The following is a 14,016-nucleotide window of genomic DNA, read 5'->3' on the forward strand; positions in this document are numbered from 1 at the left end:
AAGGAGTTAAGATTGCTATTGGACTTGTTCTCCATGTTTGCTTTAGTAACATTCAACCTAAGAGATTAGATGCTTGAGTTGCTTTACCAAAAGAACATTCATCTAGAGATAAAGCTTGTTTAGCTTAGTGTCTAGGCATAAGGAAAGTGTTTGATTGATAGCTTGCCACCCTTAGATTGGATCTACATCACCCAAGATCAAATGCCTAGCCATATGAGTCCTCTTGCTTCATATTGAGAAAGAAAGATCATTACTTTATTGCATTAGCTTATTAGTTCTTAGTTCATACAATCTTTAAAATCGGATTGCACTTAGCTTAAGCATGAACTTGCATTCCCTTTGCTTTAGAATCACCTAGGATTGGTTCGACAATCTTTTATACTACAATATTTGATTAGAATCCTTGAAAACTCCTAACATCAAATTGGCGCCGTTGCCAAGTTCTAGGTTGATTGTGACATTGAGATTTAGTCACTTGCTTGTGACTAAGTCATTTTTTTTTATTTTGTTACTGCTTCTCCTTCTTCCTCTCCCTTTGCATTTCAGGTGTATGAACTTGAGGAGTAGAGGTTCATCAAGCCTAGTTCCAAGAGTTGAAGACATAGTTGCACTTGAGAGGGAGATAGCAAGAAAGAGAAGAGAAGAAGAGCAACAGGCTCACTTTCAGAGATTGAGGTTTGAAATGGAGCACAATCAGAATCAGCCTCATGATGGAGTGGCCCAAGGAGCTGCAAACCTTAGGCCACAACATCCACAGCGCCAAGCTAGAGCCATTGGAGCCTATGATCAACCTCACATTCATGGTCATAGGTTGGGAATCAGAGCACCAGCTGTGGACAACAACAACTTTGAGATCAAGTCAGGACTGCTTAACACCATAGAGAACAACAAGTATCATGGCCTTGCTGCTGAAGACCCTTTTGATCACTTGTACAAGTTTGATAAATATTGTGGCTTGTCCAAGACCAATGGTGTTTCTGAAGATGCATTCAAGTTGAAGTTGTTCCTTTTTTCTTTGGGAGACAAAGCACATCAATGGGAGAAGGCTCTTCCAAGTGACTATTACAACTTGGAATGAGTGCAAGAGGGCATTCATAGAGAAGTTCTTCTCTACCTCAAGGACAGCCAAGATCAGGAATGAGATCTCTAACTTTCAACAGAAGAAGCTAGAGGGATTTAGTGAAGCATAGGAGAGGTTCAAGGGCTATTGGTCTCAATGCCCACATCATGGCTTCACCAAGGAGAGTTTGCTTAGCACCGTCTATAGAGGAGCTCTACCACAGTGCAGAAACATGCTTGATACTGCCAGCAATGGTTTCTTTTTGGGAAGAACTGAGGAAGAGGCAGAGAAACTGGTAGAGAACATGGCCAAGAGTGACTCAGTCTACAGTGAGGAGTATGATAAGATCAACAGAAGTGATGATCAACAGACAAAGAAAGAGATCAAGTCCTTACAAGACAAGATGGATTTGCTTCTTTCCAACCAAGCTAAACAGGAGCAGATGAACTTTGTGGGTGGTCCTACTCAAGAGGTTCCTCCTAAGGTCAATGAGGTTGATGGTTTAGAAGGCCAAGAAGAGCTGTGCTTCATTAATGCTAATGGCACATGGTACAGGAAATAGCCCAATTTTCAGTACCAAAATAACAATCAGCAAAGGCCTTACTACAACAATCAGTAAGGAGGTTACCAAGCCAAGCAGAACTATCCTCAAGCCAACCAGACTCCTCAGACTCAAGGAAGCTCTTCTCAAGCTCAAGCTCCAGATTCAAGTGTGGATTCCATGTTCAAGCAATTCTTGGAATTTCAAGCCAGAAATGAGAAGACCATGATTTATGAGTTCAAGAACATCCATGCAAAGATTGATGGGAACTATTCTGACCTCAACAACAAGTACATGCAACTTGCCTCTCATCTCAAGGCTTTGGAGAGTCAAATTGCTTCTATGCCTTCATCCTCCAAGCAGCCAATGGGGCCTCTACCAGGGAAACCAGAAAAGAACCCCAAGGAGTCTTGCAATGTTGTCTTCTCCACTACTTCTCCAGAGATTGAGCTGAGTGATCATGAGAAAGAGAAAGATGAGATTGAAAGACTGGTATTTGGAACTGAGTTTGGGGAAGTTGAGAGATTTGTTGTGGCCACAGCTGAAGCACAAATTGTGACGGACGCTACCAGGAAGGTTGAAGCAACAAATCTGCAAAGAGCTGAGCATAAGGCTGAGAAACAAGTTGAGAAGAGAGCTGACAACAAGTTGAAAGAGGTTAAGCTAGAGGAAGCCACTGAGGTTGAGCTATCACCCTATGATAAGCTCCCTTTCCCCCAAAGAGTTCTCACCAAAACTCAGAAGAAGGTGCTATCCAAGTTCAGGAAAAATCTTAGTGATGTTGGGGTCATGCTTCCAGAAATCTCGGGTATGCGTGAAGCTCATGTCCAGATGATACTCATCAAGGACATTCTAGACCACCAAGATGAAGTGGCCGAGCTTTTGGACATCCCCATTCTGAAAATTGATCCACCAATTCCTCCAAAGTCCCTCCCTAAGCTTGAGTTCCAAGGGATGTTCACCTTGCCTTGCTACCTTGGTAAGCTCACTTTTGATGATGCTCTTGTTCATTCTGGTGCAAGTGTGAATGTGATCTCAATGAAGATGATGAAGAGTCTAGGGTTTGAGAGCATGGAGCCAAACATATCTTCCCTACAGTTTGGAGATTCCTCTTCTACAACTCCTATTGGTCTCATCAAGGACTTCCCTTTGAAGATTGGAGCATGCACCAGTCCTATAGACCTCACTGTTCTAAAGATGGCAACTGAGAAGAGAGTCCCATTGATCATTGGCACTCCATTCCTCACAATAGTGTGAGCTTGCATAGACTTTGCCAACAAGAAGGTCACACTCCTAAATGTGAACAAAGCTGTCTCCTATCCACTACAATCCCCAAAGATGAATGCTGAGTATTGTGGAACAATCACTTGTGGAGCATCCTCCATTGAGAAGAGCAAGGCTGAAGAGGTTGGTATTGAGAAAGAACGTCTTGCTGGAGAGTCCTCTAAAGAGCTGTGTGATGAGCACTTAGAAAGTGTTAAAAAGAAGGAGGTGAGTAGAGCCACAAAGGCTGCTCATGATAAGAAGAAGATTGTGGAAGAACCTCATCCTCCACCTCTTGATAAGACTCCTCACACTCTCACTCTCCACCCAATGAAGCTTAAGGATGGGGCCATTGAGTACAAAATCAAGTGCAAGGGAAGGTCTAAGCCATTCTCAAGTGCAAGGGCCATCATCACTCCTCAGCTCCAGAATGATCCAATCAAGCTTCAAGAGCTTCTCTCCCACATCCTCACCATCACTATTGAAGGTGGGAAGGACCCTCCTTCTCACTAGCCAAAGGAAGAAAAGTCAAGCTAGAGACTTAAAACAAGCTCACTTGGGAGGAAGTCCCATGACTATTCCTGTACATATCAGTAGGATCTTCGTTTTTAAGACCCTTGGGCTGAGGTGGAAAGCGGCCAGACATTGCTCCCTAGACAGCACTGCATTTTCTAACACTCCATCAGAGGTACTCTTTCACCTTAATCTTGTACATACCAGTTTATCTTTGCATATTGCTTTCCTTTGGGTATCTCTCTCTTACTCACACAGAGACTGTGTGATTTAATTGTGGGGGAGGTACCAAGTATTTGATCATGTTTGCTTTGATGATTTTGAGTCTCATGCATTGCATTGTACATACATATACGCATAGAAAAACCAAAAAAATCAAATTTTTGAATCATGTAGTTGCATCACTTGCATTCTTAAAATTGAGTCTAGAGCATATATGATGCATTCACTTGCATATGGAGCAGTTGATTGATATTGCCTTGTATAGAACACTGGTTTGCACTGAATTTGACACCCTAGTTAAACATATCAAGTAGCTTAAGCATCTTTTGAAAGGCTTGCATACTTCGAGCCTTGAAAACTCTTCTTGAAACTTGTTTGCTTGCTTGATATTGACATTGTTTTCAAGATCAGCTCCAGTCTGAACTTGGCTTGAATGCACTTAATCTCTCTTGCATATGGGCACTTGCATACTTGATCATGGATCTCATACACATTTGGGTTATCTTATTCCATTATACCAATCTTTGTTAACCCAAATGGCACTCCATACCCTACAACCCTAGCCATTCTTTGAGACCAAACATTGAATTGCATGAGTGAAGCCTCTTTTGATAGCTTATCCTGTGCAAAATCTTGAGAGTATTGGAGGCCACATAGATTTGTTCTCATCTCTTGCTAGCATAATGAGCTAGCATTTGGGGATGGTAAGAGGGGTTTGTGTATTCTAAATGTTAATATTTTGGGTTTGGGGAGTGAGAAAGATGAGAAAGATGAACAAAAGAGTGTCATTAGAAAATAAATCTCTAGGGACAAAAGGAAAATATGAAGCTCTAGATTATGTACAAAAGAACCTTCCCCCTTATAAAAAAAAAAAAGAGAAAAGAATCAAAGAGTAGGTGGGGAGGGAAATGAGAAAGAGTTAGAGCTAAGTGTTGTAAAAAGTGAATTAAAGTCCCTAATGGTTGAGTCAAAAGAAAAAGAGAGTTGTTCATTGGGTGAGTGATGTGAGTGGGTGTTATTTTGGTTTTGAGATGATGATAACATGGTAGAACTTGTAATCACTTATAAAAAGGGGTAGAATAATGAGAATGAATCTATGTATGCATGAGTTGCTTCTAGTTTTAGATAAATTTTGCATAATGATCAAGCTCCTTGTTCTTGAGTGATAACCACCTTGAAATGACAACATTTTAATCATTCTCTTCATTCATATTAGACCATTGCTTACCTAGCCAAATGATTGAGATCATGTGCCCATTTGTGAGAATTCACCTTGTGTGTGTGTGTGTGAATCAATGTGAGAGTTGGTTTAAAGAACTTGTTAGTTGATGAGTATTGCAACTTGTGTAGAGACATAAGAGTATTTATAGGCCTAGAGAAGCTAGAGTATAATAAGAGAGTGTGTTCATGCTATTTGCTATGTTTCTTTAGGATGTCAAGTTGAGTACATTGAGTGTTTCTTTTGGCTAAGCTCCCATCTTTGTATATCTCCTCCTTATGTTTTGAAAAGTTTACTTGAAGACAAGTAAAGGACTAGTGTGGGGGAGTTGATATCTTGCATATTTACATCTTTTTAGCCTTCATATCTTGTACATTTTGATCTTATAGATTAGGAATTAGGCATCTTTAGTTTTCTTTTTGCATTGCATAAGTCTTTATCAGGTGTTGGAGTGTCCATTGGAGTTCTTGGAGTTACTTGTAAGCATTTGGGATCAAAAAGGGAGTGGAAAGTGTTGTTTGAGCGAGTAGAGAACCGGAGCGGGCAATGAGAGCGACCTACGACACCCGCTCCAGACGAAACGAAGCCAGCGCGACCTCTTGCACCGGGGTTCGGTACCCGGTTCGAACCAACACCCCGTCGACAACTCTTGAGAGTCGGAGCGACCAAGACGGAGCGTGGTCTGCAGCCCGCGCGCAAAAAGAAGAAGTGAAGTCGGCATCTAGAGCGACGTCCCGCGGCGGGGTGAGGCACCCGCTCCGAGATCAACCTCTCGTCGACAACTTTCGAGAAGTGGAGCGAGGTCCGCAACCACGCGTAAAACGAAGGAAAAAAGCTAACATCTGGAGCGAAATCCCGCAGCGGGGTGAAGCACCCGCTCTGGAAGCAGAGCGACCTGGCGGAGCGACCTGACCTACCCGCGCGTGTTTCTCTTCTTTTGATCGAAAATTTATGTTTTATTTGGGCCTTTCAGGTTGTTGACTGAACCCATTAGGTTTTAGAAGTCATATAAATACTCTTTAAACCTAATATGTGGATCTAATCTTGTTTTCTATCTAATCAAAAGCCACTTTTGGGAAAAAGATGTAATCTTGATCATAATTTCTTATCTTTGCTTTATTATCTTGCTCTCTAATCATGTTTAACCTTGAATCATCCATGGTTTTGGGGTTATTCATGTCTATTAGTGAGTAGACTAATCTTGGATTCATGTGCTAGGGTGATTAAGGGTGATTAGAGAAGATCTAGGGTGTTTAGTGTTAGATTTACTTGTTTCCATGCTTGTTGAGGGTTCTCAATGCTATTTTAGTCTTGATCATACTAAAATAGATATCTAGGCATTTCCTGCCCACAAGGTGTATGATGAAATGCCTAAACCAACTCTTCAATGTTTTTAGCTTGCTTTACCTAAGAGATTAGTTGCTAAAGGAGTTAAGATTGCTATTGGACTTGTTCTCCATGTTTGCTTTAGTAACATTCAACCTAAGAGATTAGATGCTTGAGTTGCTTTACCAAAAGAACATTCATCTAGAGATAGAGCTTGGTTAGCTTAGTGTCTAGACATAAGGAAAGTGTTTGATTGATAGTTGCCACCCTTAGATTGGATCTACATCACCCAAGATCAAATGCCTAGCCCTATGAGTCCTCTTGCTTCATATTGAGAAAGAATGATCATTACTTTATTGCATTAACTTATTAGTTCTTAGTTCATACAATCTTTAAAACCGGATTGCACTTAGCTTAAGCATGAACTTGCGTTCCCTTTGCTTTAGAATTACCTAGGATTAGTTCGACAATCTTTTATACTACAACATTTGATTAGGAGCCTTGAAAACTTCTAACATCAATAATTTACCTATAAAAAGAGACAAATTTGAAATGAACGTTAAAATGAACAGCACCTTTTTTTTTGACAAGAGCACCTTTTCTTATTTTCATAATTTAACTAAAATACATATACTAGTTTGTGTTAATTTTAAAAACTAAAAGCGGTGAAAGAAAAGACTATAAAAAAGGAGATAAAAAATTGATCGAAGATCTAAGCTACCGGCTTTCAATCCCTGTGATAAAGCTACAGTTATTAAGTTCTGAGTTGGTTTCCTTAAGGAGGGCTTTAGTTTCTTCTGCTTCAAAAGGTGGAGGTGATACTTTTAGAAGAGGAGCGATAGATTGAGATCAAAGACAATTTGGGAGATCTAAGATTTTGGTGTGAAATCTTGAAATTCCACTAAATTCAATCTCTTTTTCAAGTGTTACTGATGTCGGCGGCGATGGATAAGACCTTGATGGCCATGTCCCTTGAAGAAGATGATGATGTTCCTTTTGTTATGTCTGATCTTCCAGAATTTAGCTCGTCGGAGAGAAACAAAAGAAGCTTAATTGGAAGATTGTTGAATCCTGATGTTCAGGAAATGGCTGATTTCATCTTTCAGATGCCACGGAAATGGCAGAAACAGGGTCGTGTCCGAGGTATAGCTCTTTCGCATGAAAGATTTCAGTTCATTTTTGATAATGAACATGATCTTTTGGAGGTTCTAGAAAAAGGGGTTCATACTTATAAAGAATGGGCGATTGTTGTTGAGAAATGGGAGGAAGTTCCACCGCCTGATTCTCTTCAGTATCTTCCTATTTGGGTTCAGATTCGAAACATTCCAATCAACTATCAAACCGAGAAGGCGATAGAAGCGCTTGGAAATATTGTGGGCAAGGTAATTGTGGGGGCCTTTGATCCTACGAAGGCAAGAAGCAACGTTTATGAAAGGGTTAAGGTGAGGTTTGATGTGTCAAGGCCTCTGAGGAAAGAAAAAGTCATTGATCTTCCAAACGGTGAAAAAACAAAAGTCTTCTTCAACTATGAGAGGATTCAGAAACGTTGTTATACTTGTCAAAGGCTAACCCATGATCAAGATGTGTATCCAATTAATATCCGGAGGAGACAGTTGGAAGCTGAAACAAGAAGATCTGGAGGATGTGTGGTAAAGAAAATAGCGATACCTGTAATCTCGGAATCTGATCCTCTTTATGGTGTCTTAAAAGAAAATCAAGTTGGAATCAATCCGAATACATGAAGACCAAGAATTGCTCCAGAAGTTTTAGATGGAATGAGACAATACCTATTAATGGCAACTGGCGAAGAAAGATTTATTAGAGAAGAAAGAGTGAAGTCATCTGTAAAGGAAGCAGAGAAAGATCTGGTTCTGAAAGAATCTGCTTTGGAACCAGTTCCGATGGTGACAAAGGATTTGCAGGAAGGTAAAGGTATTGTTTTCAGCTATCCAGCAGAAGAAATTGTTAACAACACGAAAGGTCAGGGGCAGCAAGGTGAAAAAATAATGGATTCAGCTATAAGAGCAAATCCTGCTATGAGATGGAGAACAGAGCAGCAGAGTAGAGGAGAGGTTTTTTCTGGTAATTTGCAGACTTCTGAATCTTCATCTTCTGGAAGTGGTTCTACGGGTTCTAGATTGAAGTCTTTTGACCTCAATCTTTCCGGGACTTCCTCACAGAAGTTTAATATCCGTAAGAAACCGGGGAAAAACAAGAGGAATCAGAAGGTTAATGCTGCGAAGGAAGATAATATCCAGATTTCACTAAAAGAAGGTGTGCTTATAGGAAGTGTTGAGAAAAGGAAAGCGACTGATCAGATGGGTGGAGTTTCCAAAGCTATCAAGCAAATAACTCACGAGGCGATCCCGAAGGAGGGACTGTCCAAGGATCAATGAGCATACTAGCTTGGAATTGTCGAGGACTGGGTCATTCCCAGGACTTGACAATTAAGAGACTCATGGAAATACGTCAAAAATATTTCCCCGAGGTTCTTTTTTTGATGGAAACAATGCATGATAGGAATGATCTTGTAGATATCCAAGTATGGCTAGGTTATAACCGTGTTTATACTGTTAATCCGGTTGGGAGAAGTGGTGGTTTGGCACTCTTTTGGAAGAGGTTAGTTGATGTTGAAGTTTTTTCTGCTGACAAAAAACTTGTTGATATCGGTGTACAGTTGGGGGAGAAGAAATTTTCAGTTTCATGTATATATGGGGAGCCGAATGAAAGTAAAAGAATATGGTTTTGGGAGAAGATGTCCAAAATTGGTTTGAACAGAAGGGGTCCATGGTGTATGGTAGGGGACTTTAATGCTATCAGTGGAAACCATGAGAAATGTGGAGGACCTTCAAGAAGTGATTCAACTTTTGAATGCTTTAATGATATGTTAAAAACGTGCAAAATGAAAGAGCCAGTGAGTAAGAGAGATCTATTCACCTGGGGAGGTCGTAGAGGAGATCATTGGGTTAGATGTAAGTTGGATCGATGTTTTGGAAACAAAGAATGGTTTGATATGTTCCCGAGAGTTAATCAAGAATTCTTAGAAAAAAGGGGGTCAGATCATAGACCTGTGATGGTCAAACTCGAAAAGAACCATGGAGGGAGGAAAGGAAGATTCAGATTCGACAAAAACTTTCTTGATCTACCGCAGTTGAAGGACAAGGTTATCGAGTCATGGAATGATCAAGAAGGTTTTCTGAATTTGCGGGTATCAGATAGAATTAAAAGATGCAGAAACGAAATCTGTAAATGGAAGAAAAGTTTTGAGCTGAATGCAAAAGAAAAAATTCTGCGGATTCAAAAAAGGTTGGAGGCTGAAGAGTCTGGTATTTGGCCATCTCGGGATAGAATCTCAGGTCTAAAGCTAGAATTAATAAAGGCTCATAGAGAGGAGGAATCGTTTTGGAAGCAACGAAGCAAGGATAGGTGGTTAAAATGTGGAGACAGAAATACTAAAGCTTTTCATGCTTCAGTTCAAATGGAAAGAAGTAGAAATGGTGTGGAAGTTCTAGAAGATAAGGATGGTTGCCTTTTCAGAGATGAGATAACAAAAGGAGAAATTGCTTCATCTTACTTTCAAGAACTGTTCTCATCAACTAATCCGACGGATTTCAGAGATTTTTTTGAAGGTTTTGCTCCAAGAGTCACTGATCAGATGAATAGGGAGCTTTTGTCTGATGTTTCTGAGGAGGAAATCAGAGATGCAGTGTTCTCTATTAAATCTTCTAGTGCCCCGGGGCCTGACGGTATGAGTGCTTTATTCTTTCAAAGATTTTGGAAAGAAATTGGAGAACAGGTGATTAAAGAAGTTCAAGAGTTCTTCAATCAAGGAAGCTTTGATAAGGAGCGGAACTTTACTCATTTGTGTCTTATCCCCAAAATAGTAAAGCCCTCAAAGATGACGGATTTGAGACCCATAAGCTTATGCTCCGTGTTTTACAAAGTCATTGCAAAGATCATGGTCAGAAGGATGCATCCGATATTGCCTTTGATTGTCTCTCCCAACCAATCTGCTTTTGTATCTGGAAGGAATATCTCGGATAATATATTGGTGGCGTATGAAGTGGTACATGGTTTAAGAACTTTTAAACCTGTAGCCTCTTAGTTCATGGCTATTAAATCAGACATGTCAAAAGCTTATGATAGAGTTGAGTGGGAGTATCTCAGAGCTTTGCTTACAGCGTTGGGATTTCATCAAAAGTGGGTAGAGCTAACCTTGTTTTGTGTATCCTCAGTGTCTTTCTCGGTCTTAATAAATGATCATCCTCATGGATTGATCATTCCCCAACGAGTATTGCGTCAAGGTGACCCGTTGTCCCCGGCCTTGTTTGTTTTATGTGCGGAAGGTTTATCCCATCTTCTGAGGAGAGCAGAAGAGGTTGGAAGTATAAGTGGGCTAAAATTATCTGATCAAGGTCCGTCAGTGAGTCACCTATTTTTTGCAGATGATAGTTTATTCATGTGTAAGGCTGACATTGATCAAGCATCTGCTCTACAAGACGTTCTGAATACGTACGGTGAAGCCACGAGTCAAGTTATAAACTTGCAGAAATCTTCAATTACTTTTGGATCAGAGATTAAAGAAGAAGTGAGAAATGGCATTAGATAAATCATGGGAATCTTTAATGAAGGAGGAGCAGGGACGTACTTGGGATTGCCCGAATGTTTCAGTGGATCCAAAGTAGAACTTTTTAGCTTCATCAAGAAGAAGTTAAAGAAGAGACTCTCGGGTTGGTTTGCAAGAGCCTTATCTGCAGGAGGAAAAGAAGTACTTCTCAAAGCCGTGGCGTTGGTATTCCCTGTTTATGCGATGATTTGCTTTAAGTTGGCAAAAACAACTATAGCTAATTTATCAGGTGCTATGTCAAGCTTCTGGTGAAATTCTGTGGAGCACAAAAACAAAATCCATTGGATTAAATGGGAAACTCTTTGTTTACCAAAAAATCTCGGTGGATTGGGTTTTAAAGATTTGGAAAGCTTCAATCAAGCGTTGTTAGCAAAACAGGCTTGGAAAGTTTTGCATAATTCAAGTTCCCTTATTGCCCGTCTGTTGAAAAGTAGATACTTTGAGAATCAAGAATTCCTCGAAGCTCCACTCGGAACTAGACCTTCATTTGGGTGGAGAAGCCTTTTACATGGAAGAAATCTACTTAAAAAAGGTTTGAGGAAAGAAATCGGGAACAGAAGATCTCTCAAAGTTTGGATAGACCCATGGTGTGATTTTGGATGAAGAACCCAATAGTGAATCTTGAGTTAAAGGTTAGTGACCTCTTAAATCAAGAAACGGGAGAATGGAATAGAGAAGTGTTGAATGGAAACTTCTTTCCGGTTGATGTGGAGAAAATTGTTAAACTGAAAGTTGCTGTGGGTTGCGAAGATTTTTGGTGTTGGAAGCATAATAGAAGTGGCGATTACTCAGTTAGATCAGGTAATTGGTTGGCCACTAGGTCTGTGCTGAGTAAAGAATTTCAAGAGGCTGGAATGCAACCATCTTTAAACAGTTTGAAAGAAGAAATCTGGAATGCTCTTACGGCTCCTAAAATCGAAGTTTTCATGTGGAGAACATTATCAAGTGCTATTCCTGTGGCGAGTAACCTGGTAACGAGAGGTATGAAAGTTGATATGCTCTGTCAACATTGTGGTATGCAGGATGAAACAGCGAATCATGTCCTGTTTACGTGTGAAGTGGCTAGACAAGTGTGGGCATTATCCAACTTTCCTTCGCCTCAAGATGGTTTTCACAAGGACTCTATGTTTGTAAACTTCAGCTACCTCGTGAAGATGCAGTTCTCGTGAAAGTCATAGAGAGACCAAAAGCGTGGCCTTCCTTCACATTTATCTATCAAAAGATGGAAATTTTTTTGGACAAGTTTACATGCTGGAAAAGCAAGATAGAATCAAGAAGTGCTAACAGATGTGCTTTTCTCGTTGCTGAGAGTGCTGTGATGGATCGATGTGTTGCAGGCTGGGAAGCTGGGTCGATGAGATGGATGGGCGATGGGTCGATCTTATCGGTAAGGATGAAGACCGGATGGAAAGATGGTGAAGATGGCCGACTTTCTGTTCCTTTTAATCCAATCTAACCTGGAAACAATGAAGAACAATGAGTTTATGAATAATTAAAATAAGAATAGAAACTGAAAAGATAAAGGGATGGAATGGTTTATGGATAGATGTTTGATGATGGAGGATGGGTAGATGATGTGGATAGATGATGATTGACTCTCTCAATCTGTGGGTGCTGATTGACTCTCTTAATCTGCGTCTCAAGGCTCCTGTATCACACAAAGAACCTATGAACCACGAGATCAATAGCTTTCTAATGTATCTCACACTTAGAAACTAAAGAACAGATTTTTATGCAAAGAAATTCTTTGATAAAAGATAAACTGAATATTATTTCTTAAGAATTGAAAGGTGACTTACAATGAAGACTAGACAGAGCTTATATAGGCTCGTCCCTTAACTTAGCTAGAAAACTAAAACAAAGAAAGAAGCAAACAAATATGGAAAACCGATAAAACTAGCCGTTGGAAGATATCTTGGATCCAAAAGCTTTCTTCAAGAGATTTGATTCTGGTTTTGTATCTGGACGGTTTGAGGGTGTAGGTAAGCTTCTTGGGAACATCTTGAATGCTGAAGACTTGGCCGAAATCTTTGTAGTCTTGGCTTGAAAAGAGCTGTTGGGAATTGATGGGAAATAATTCCAAAAATAGCTCCAAAGATGGCAAGTCTGGTCTTGCTTGAATCTGTGTGTTCTGGTGAGTGCTGGTGCATCTTAAGACTCTTAGACAAGTAAGGAATGCTTCCAAAATGCTGTAGCTTTGATGGCTTGGTTCTTGGGTTTCATAAGGTCAGAAGACTTACCTTGGTTTGATGTGTTCTCCTCTTTGGGTTCTAGAGTCTCTTTGAGCCTTTGACACATCTCTTGTAACTTTTGCAGTTCAGGTAAGGGTGTAGTGATTGGCTGTGGCTGGACCTTGTTTAATTGAGCCGACCTCTTAAACCCTGCTTGGTGTGTAAGTACACTAGATGATATCGCCTTGGGTTCATGGTCGTGAGCCTTCTTTGGTTTAGGAACAGTAAGAGGTTTTGGTGTAGACATTACTTTCCTCCTTGTTGCTTGACAATGGAACTTTGATGTGGCATCTACTTTGTCTTGATACTTCTCTGCAAACTCTTTATACATCCTGACTTTAAGGTCTCTCCAATCTACCACGGGCTGGTTGTAGATGCTTGGACTGCTCTCCTTTAGCCACCATTTGTAAGCATTCCCCGTGAAGGCTTGGACAGCTTGTGATAGCTTCTTTTCTTTGGGAATGTTGTTGGACCGCAGCCACTTCTCCCTGTTAATTTCCCAACTCAAATACACCTCAGGGTTCTTGCTGGAACCTGAAAACACTAGAGTGTTGGATGTATAAGCAGAATCTTTGCTTACTCCCTTCTTTTGGCCGGTTGGTGTTTGTTGAGCTCTCTTTGTGCTGGTGGGTTTAGGTTGAGCTGATACACTATATGGGGCACGTCCATAGCCTACTGCCTTCTCTGCTCTCTTTGTAAGGTTGTAATCCTCATACAACTCGTCCTCCTTTTCCCCACCATAATCTGTCCATGGACTGCTTGGTCTTGACCAAGAGTATTTGATTGGTGTGTCTTCTTCATTCCATCTACTAATGGACCTGGAGAAAATTTTCTCAAGAGACTCTGGTTCATCTCCAACCTCCTCATGATGGCGTGCATAACTGATTTCAGAATCAGTTTCATAACAAGACTGGTGTTCTTGGTCTTCTCCATCTTCACTTAAGTCATCCGGTTCTTCTCCCCAATCTATTTCTGAGGTATTGATCTCACTTAGATAGCTGATAGAGCAAATGA

General features: G+C 40.5%; 3 protein-coding genes and 1 non-coding gene across 4 annotated transcripts; 3 read left to right on the plus strand and 1 right to left on the minus strand.

Annotated features, from left to right (window-relative positions):
* Positions 1–1,127: 1,127 nt before the first annotated feature.
* Positions 1,128–1,234, minus strand: LOC125592263. Its single transcript, XR_007328101.1, has one exon. It is a non-coding gene; the product is annotated as a small nucleolar RNA R71 (small nucleolar RNA).
* Positions 1,235–1,826: 592 nt separating this feature from the next.
* On the plus strand, positions 1,827–2,858 carry LOC125591827. Its single transcript, XM_048766694.1, has 2 exons — positions 1,827–2,580; positions 2,662–2,858. The coding sequence occupies exons 1-2, from the start codon at positions 1,827–1,829 to the stop codon at positions 2,856–2,858; spliced, it is 951 nt and encodes a 316-aa protein (XP_048622651.1).
* Positions 2,859–7,076: 4,218 nt separating this feature from the next.
* Positions 7,077–7,886, plus strand: LOC106420853 (uncharacterized protein At4g02000-like). The gene has a single exon (XM_013861712.2). It carries the CDS (start codon positions 7,077–7,079, stop codon positions 7,884–7,886), a length of 810 nt encoding a protein of 269 aa, XP_013717166.2.
* A 51-nt stretch (positions 7,887–7,937) lies between these two features.
* LOC125591828 lies at positions 7,938–8,540 on the plus strand. Its single transcript, XM_048766695.1, has one exon. The coding sequence runs from the start codon at positions 7,938–7,940 to the stop codon at positions 8,538–8,540; it is 603 nt and encodes a 200-aa protein (XP_048622652.1).
* Positions 8,541–14,016: the final 5,476 nt, after the last annotated feature.

This window comes from Brassica napus, chromosome C8 (assembly GCF_020379485.1).
Source record: "Brassica napus cultivar Da-Ae chromosome C8, Da-Ae, whole genome shotgun sequence".
Classification (NCBI taxonomy): Eukaryota; Viridiplantae; Streptophyta; class Magnoliopsida; order Brassicales; family Brassicaceae; genus Brassica; species Brassica napus.